Source organism: Equus caballus, chromosome 25 (assembly GCF_041296265.1).
Source record: "Equus caballus isolate H_3958 breed thoroughbred chromosome 25, TB-T2T, whole genome shotgun sequence".
NCBI lineage: Eukaryota > Metazoa > Chordata > Mammalia > Perissodactyla > Equidae > Equus > Equus caballus.
Genome location: NC_091708.1, coordinates 18,659,643 through 18,667,390, shown reverse-complemented (window position 1 = coordinate 18,667,390; position 7,748 = coordinate 18,659,643). Strand labels below are relative to the sequence as shown.

At 39.3% G+C, this 7,748-nt stretch overlaps 1 protein-coding gene across 1 annotated transcript; it reads left to right on the top strand.

Annotated features, from left to right (window-relative positions):
* Window positions 1–5,725: 5,725 nt before the first annotated feature.
* OR13C4 (olfactory receptor family 13 subfamily C member 4) lies at window positions 5,726–6,682 on the top strand. Its single transcript, XM_014736194.2, has one exon. The coding sequence runs from the start codon at window positions 5,726–5,728 to the stop codon at window positions 6,680–6,682; it is 957 nt and encodes a 318-aa protein (XP_014591680.2).
* The last annotated feature ends 1,066 nt before the right edge of the window (window positions 6,683–7,748 follow it).

Genomic DNA, 7,748 nt, shown 5'->3' with positions numbered 1-7,748 from the left:
TTCTAGAGTATTTTTTATTTCATGAATAGTGTTTTTCATGTCCAGAATTTCTGCTTGATTTTTTTTAATAGTTTCAATCTCTTTGGTGAAGAGATTCATTTTATTCCTGATCTCCTCAAACTGTCTTTCTTTCTTTCTTTTTTCTTTTTTAAGGATTGGCACCTGGGGTAACAATTGTTGCCAATCTTTTTTTTTTTTCTGCTTTATCTCCCCAACACCCCACCCCCCACCCTGTGCACAGTTGTATATCTTAGTTGCAGGTCCTTCTAGTTGTGGGATGTGGGACGCTGCCTCAACGTGGCCTGACGATCAGTGTCATGTCCGCGCTCAGGATCCGAACCCTGGGCCGCCACAGTGGAGTGCACAAACTTAACCACTCGGCCATGGAGCTGGCCTCCGAACTGTCTTTCTGTGTTCTCTTGTAAATCATTGAATTTCTTTGTGATAGCTATTTTGAATTCTCTGTCATTTAAGTTGTAAATTTCTGTGCCTTCAGGATTGTTTCTGGAGGATTGTCATTTTCCTTCTAGTCTGAGTTATTGCTTCAGTTTTTCATTGTATTTGATGAACTAATCTTTTGTTGGGGCATTAGTGGTAGTATTAGTTTGCAGATTCCACCTGCTACCACAAGAGGGAAGCAGGAGCAGAGTTTCCAGTCCCATCCCATCAGCTGGAAGTTATGGGAGTACTATGGGCATTTGCACCAGCCTGGGGATCATTTGGGCTCTTGTGTAGACTGTGCTTAGTGGATTGGACTTTGTCTCTGGAACCAAGCTATGGCCACTCCTTGAGGCTGCAGGGGTGGGGGGGGGGTCCCTGTCACAGAGAAAGCAATTACAATTTGGCTAAGGGCTGCTGCCACCTCTTCCTACAGTCTCCCTGAGGCACATTCCCTCTTTTGGGTCTCAGCAATACTATGTGTGCTTGTGTGGGTCTGGAGTGCTTTTGACCCAGCATGTAGATCTGTTGCCATCTCTGCTTGTGGTCCCACAGGCTGCTGTGCTTGTTGGGCAGGGCTTCCTTATTAGCTAAGCTAGGGCCACTCCTTGGGGCCACAGGGGCCTGGTGAGCTACCCCCTCACCAGGAAGGAGATCACTAGTGGGCTAAGGGCTGCTGCCATCTCTTCCTACAGTCACTTTGTGCATGTTCCCACTTTTTGGGTAGTCACACCAGTCTGGAAAGAGTTCATGCATGTGTATAAGGCTACCAGAGAGCATGGAGTGCTCACCTATCTCCATCACTTCCCAGAGGGCCAGTCAATCCACCCTCAGATGTATAGAAACTTATGTCTCTCAGGTGTCCTGTTGTGCTGTGTGGTCTTCCTCTCTTGGTCAATGAATGTCCATTTAGTTGTAGTTCAAAAGGGGGAGAGACAAAGGGAATAGCTCACTCCACCATGTTGCTGATGTCACTTTGGAGGTTTTTGATTATTGCTTTCCTATCCTTACTCATTATTAGTCTGTTCAGACTAACTTAACACAATCAAATTCAGAAATTTTACTCCTCTTCTTTATTTAATTTATGTTAGGTTTTACTTCTTTCTACATTGTGTTTCTATTAATAAATTTCTGTGGTATAAGTTATTCTCACTGCTTTTTAAAAAATTTATATGCTAGTATTAAAAGTGATTGTGACAGTCTGTTTGTATTTATATTTATGTTTAAGCAAGGGGATTTGCATTTCATCCACTTTCACGTCCCTGGGTGGATGAGATGGCCTCCAGGACGTTGGTCAATATTTCTGGTTCTGGGACAAAGGTCTGCTTCAGGGTCTGCAGATGGTGGGCCTATTATCAGGTGCACACATGTGTGTAGTTCGCTCTGTGTCCCTGAGAGGGCTCCAAGAGTTCCTTGGGCTGGTCCTTGGGTGGGCAGGACCACTCTTACACCATGGCTGTGAGGAGCCAGAGCTGGTTTATGGTGCCCTTTCAAGATCTGCATTCAGATGGTCAAGTGCCTACCTCCAGAGAAGCAGAAGTATTTGTCTCTTGGTCCCTGGTGGAACAGAACTAATCTCTGATTGTATCTGTGAAGGGCCGGAGCTGGGTTGTGGGGCTGCTTCAAGATCCATAATCACAGTGAGGTCAGCAGGTCTACCTGCAGGGGCTCAGATAAGTGTGTCTCTAGGCAGGTTCCTGGGCAAGCATGGTGTTCCCAGACTGAAGCTGCAAGGTACTGGACAGAATTACAGGACTGGTTCAAAATCTGCAATCAGATAGAGGTCAGAGGGCTTGCTTTGGGGCACAGAAGGGTGTGTCTCCTACCTGGTCCCTAGATAGACAGGACTATCGGCTAAGAGCAACTGTAGCTGGGTCACAGCTGCTTCAGAGTCCACAGCAGGAACTGAGGTTGGTGAGCTTGTTGCCTGGGCATGAGGTGACATGACTCCTGCCAGGTCCCTTGGCAGATGGTGCTGGTGGCAGGATTAAGGCCAAACAGGGCTGTTGCCAAGTCCACAGGGGTACAGGACTATTTCCAGATGACTAGTTGGTGAGTTTCCTACTTGGGCATGGGCCTGCCTTCTCAAATTGGCCCTCCACTATCCAAATATTTTACAGTGAAATGTAATATCTATCATAAAATTAGTCAGAATCTGAATGCTATTATCTATAATAAAGCTTAATAGACTTTCTGAAACACTTTAATTCAACAATGTGCTATCTACTTTTCTGAAATCATGCCCCAAACTATCCATTCTGGACCTTTTTTAAACTTTTTTGGCCTTAAACATATGAATTGACTTTTGTCTTGTAAATTTATTTATTTTATCGTTTATCTGTATTTCTTTTTATTGCAAACAAGGTTGGCAATGGCATCCTGCATGAAACTAACCTTTCTAAAAGAATGAAGATGAAGTAAGCAAAAAAGATAAATTAAATGACAATGCATATAATTCACCCCAAATGTGTGTTTTATTTCATTCATATATCTAGATCATTTTTCAATTCTACCATTTCATTTTGGTAATTATCATTTGAATTAAGATCTTACTTTCAATTAACTTTGCTTTGGTAAATATTTTAAACTAAAAGGCTCTCACATTTCATAAAGTTAGTTTGGTGAATGATTACCTCTATTTCCAAAAGTTACGTGGGTAGGAGAATGTCATTTCACTTTTGAGCTTTAGTTCAGCCACACTGTATTCTCAACACTACTCTTAATTGGGTCTGTGGAACACTGTCCCTAATGCACCAGAAATTTCTCCATTCCACAGATCGCTCATTCCAACTTTAGATTGCTTTGGGAATTGGGGGACAATTACAACTGTTGCATAACAAATATTTGCTCTTTCACACCTGTGGAATCTGGGGTAGCTTGCTGAAACTGACCTTAATTTAGAATGCTGACATAAATAATAAGGAGAAAGTGAGTGGTGTTTCTAGGAGGCAAAAATAATTTATCAGTATGAAGGTAAGTCTTGAATACAATGAAACTGTACCTTTTCATTCGATAATTGAAGCTATTACTAAATATGGATTTAAAATGTGAACAGCAAGAGGCAATACAGCTATTAATTTCTTATTATTACCAAACAGCTATGATTTATAATCATTGTTATTATCTGGATAGTGCCCATTAATCCACAAATCAATTTCCATATGCTATCTGAATTTTTCTCAAAACAAACCTGAGGTGAGAAAAGTAAGGCAAGTATTTTTATCACCATTTTGCAAATGAGAAAACTGAGACTACCTAGAAGAAAAGGACATCATTCCTAGACCTTTTGCTTCTAAGGCTCAAGCTCTTTTTCATTAGGCTAACCCCATGCTATATCCATTCAAGTGAGTATTAGGTGAATCTTTTGTACTTGCATTGCATAAACTGGTGGATTTATATTATAAGATAGCATCCTGTTAGGACTGACTGAAAATATTTTTTTAAACTCAGATCTTGCTGCAAATGAACAATTTTGGCATATTAAAATTCTCTTGAATATGGGTCCGAAAATGCTGCACAGGGAAATTGCTTAAGAACCTAGAAAGTAGAAATTCACATATCTAGCCTAAGTCTGAGATTCTTCTAGAACTCTCTCTTGACTTTATTTCTCGTTGACCTTCTCCTTCTGGGAATAATTATAATATTCACTCTGGTCTCACAATGTAATTATATTCTATATCAAATGGTTCCATGTGTATTTTTACTATTTCCCTCACTGAACTGTGAACTTTTTGACAACAGACATGCTTTGTTGTACTTTTCCTTTCTTTACCAGGCTTGGAACAGAAATGGGCTCAAGTTAGGCTATCAGTAATATTCTACTCATATAGAAGTCTAGCAAAAGTTTATCCTGCTTTTATAAAATTTGTCTTTCAATAGTGTTAGTTTCTGAATTGTAGCGAACAGTGAGATGTGGCCCTGGAGTTTGCTAGAAAACACTAAAGAAGTATGCTCCTAGTCATTTTCTACATTGTTAAGCTAGTCCATATAATAAAACAAAAGAAACTCTATTGGGATCAGAAACATCTGGATAGTCTGCTAACTCCTTATAGGTAACCTAAAGGCTTGCTTCTCAAAATGTGGCCCCATCCCAGCTGCTTCAGCATTCCATGGGAGATTGTTAGAAATGCAGAATCACAGGCCCTGCCCCAGGCCTACTAAAAGAGAATCTGAATTTTAATAAGATCCCCGGGTAATTTATATACAGATGAAAATTTTGAAATACTGAAATAGTTGGTTCTTCATTATTCCACCAAGGCCAAAAATGCTGGATAGTAGTTGATGGGGGAACAAGGTAGAAACTCTTTTGGTGACGTAGGCCAAAGAGCTCTAGAGTTCATTAGCAAAGATCTGAGCTTCAAGTTCTGCCTTTCACTTAGAAGGTGAATAACTGGCCACATTCTGTCTTTTACATTTAAAAAAATATGGATAGTAAGAAGATTAATTTGTTTTTTTGTAAAGTATAAAGTGCTACACACACATATACACAAGTATATTCAAGCATTTTACTGTTTTTTCAGGTTCATCAAAATAAATAAATTATGAAGAATAACTCTGAAGCCACAGAATAAAATAAACAAAGAGAGACTATTGTTCTTCAAAGATTCCAGATCATATACATGCAGAGCTGATCTACACACTGTCCTGATAAAGGGAAACAACAAGATAATAAGAGTGGGCTGTGACTGAGATTAACAACTAACTTTATCTTTGAGCAGACGTTAAATTACAGTGTGCCTGATTCACTTTACCATGATCAAACGTCTGCTTTATAAAAACACACAGTTTAATTGAAAAGAGATCCAGAATGTCAGACAGACAAATATACACGCAAATCAAACTTTCTTTAAAATTTTGAACATTTCTGTTAAACACTGAATCAAAATTCTAGTCTTTGTTGTCTTTTGCCTTCCCCACCACTGTCTCACTGGACACGAGGACATGCTTAAACGAAGAAATCAAGTTTGTTGTCTGAAATATTCTAAGATTTTAGAAAACTCAACTTAGGGTGTCTTCAACAGTAGGGAAGGTTGCTTCTCAATTTGTTTCTGATACTCGGTAAATCTTCACACATTAGACATAGGGCATATAAACTCTCAACATCCTAGTATCACTATATTCTATGCACAAACATTCTTGAGGATAACAGAAGCAGATGACAGAATTTCAAAGAAAACACTCTATTTCACCCTTGAATAATGCTTATTCAAGACATTTGTTACATTTGTTGCATCGTGATGAAAATTTTTTATGTTAGCTCTTCCTTTGATATGCTGAATGCTGGGACATGGATAGGGTAAACAAGACACTCGTGAAAGAATTCATTCTTCTAGGACTCTCTGGTTACCCAAAACTTGAGATCATTTTCTTTGCTCTAATTCTAGTAATGTATCTACTGATTCTAATTGGCAACGGTGTTCTGATCATAGCAAGCATCTTTGATTACCGTCTTCACACACCCATGTACTTTTTCCTGGGCAACCTCTCTTTCCTGGATATCTGCTATACATCCTCCTCGGTTCCTTCAACTTTGGTGAGCTTAATCTCAAAGAAAAGGAACATTTCTTTCTCTGGATGTGCAGTGCAGATGTTCTTTGGATTTGCAATGGGGTCAACAGAGTGTTTCCTCCTTGGCATGATGGCTTTTGATCGCTATGTGGCTATCTGTAACCCTCTGAGATACCCCATTATCATGAGCAAGGTGGTGTATGTACTAATGGCTTCTGTGTCATGGCTCTCCGGCGGAATCAACTCAATTGTGCAAACATCTCTTGCCATGCGATTGCCTTTCTGTGAGAATAATATTATCAATCATTTCTTATGTGAGATATTAGCTGTCCTTAAACTAGCTTGTGCTGATATATCCCTCAACATTGTTACCCTAGCAGTGTCAAATATGGCTTTCCTGGTTCTTCCACTGTTGGTCATTTTTTTCTCCTATATGTTCATCCTCTACACCATCTTGAGAATGAACTCAGCCACAGGGAGACGCAAGGCCTTTTCCACCTGCTCAGCACATCTGACTGTGGTGATCATATTTTTTGGTACCATCTTCTTTATGTATGCTAAACCCAAGTCTCAAGACCTCCTTGGTAAAGACAATTTGCAAGCTACAGAGGGGCTGATTTCCATCTTTTATGGGGTAGTAACCCCTATGCTAAATCCTATAATCTATAGCTTGAGAAATAAGGATGTAAAAGCTGCTGTGAAATATTTGCTGAGTTGGAAAACTGTTAAACAATAAGACCAAAGGGAAATGTGAGTCTTTAGCGTGTAAAGAATAGAAATGGCATCATTGGCAATCACTGAAGACCTTTTGGGAAAGCGAAGTTGTATAGAGAGATTTTTATACCTTGCCCTCACTTAGGATGGCTTAGCTACAATTACTGAGAAGAGTAGTCTGCTATAAACTTAGATTCTAATAGATTCTGATCCATAGCTCACAAAGATAATGAATTCCTTTAGAATCTTATGCAGGGAGAGAATTGAAATGAGTGTTTCTGGTGTACTGTGTGGCAACACAGTGGAAAACATCATACATAAGCTTTGGAAATAGAGTGGCAGGAGTATAAATTCTGCTCTATTGCAAACTAGTTAAATTAATATTGGGAAAGTTATTAAGCCTTTCTAAACTGTCATTTCCTTATTTTCAAAAAGGGAATAATTAAACACTACTCATGGTGTTATTATAAAGATTCAGTAAGTTGCAAAAAAGCGCCTGCATAGTACCAAGTTCATAGTAATTTCCTTTGTAAAGGATGTTGAGCTTGACTTCTCCTATTGACTCAGAATTTAGAAAATGAAGACTCCAAATTGAAGATAAAAGACAGTAACTAGCAACTCTTATTTTTTAAGCCATCAATTATTAGAGTTAGCCATCTCTCCCTTAAGTCTTACTATTAATATCAATCACTACTCCTCCTTGTCCCTTCTCCCCACATATCTATATAAAGAAAACATCAAGAAAGGGGAAGATTGAATCAAGGGAGACTTTTACATCATGAGGAATGCTCAGTAAATAGTGAGAGGCCTTTCACTACTGTCCCTGTAAAAGAATAAGCCAAGTAAGGGGGTGCTGCAAAACAGCCTCTTGAGGTTTGCAAAAGGGAACTGATTGTCTGGCTTGATGAGTGGAGGCTTGCTGAACTTTTTTATACTAGGCTGTAGATTAAGCAGAGGAGCTAGTCTAGCAGAAGGTTGGAGGACGATGGGTACCTTAGGGCTGAAAACAACCAGAAATTTTTTAGTTTGCCTGAAATATTTTTCAGGCTCTGAAAGAGGGCTGAAATTAGTGACTGGGAAGAGAAAAC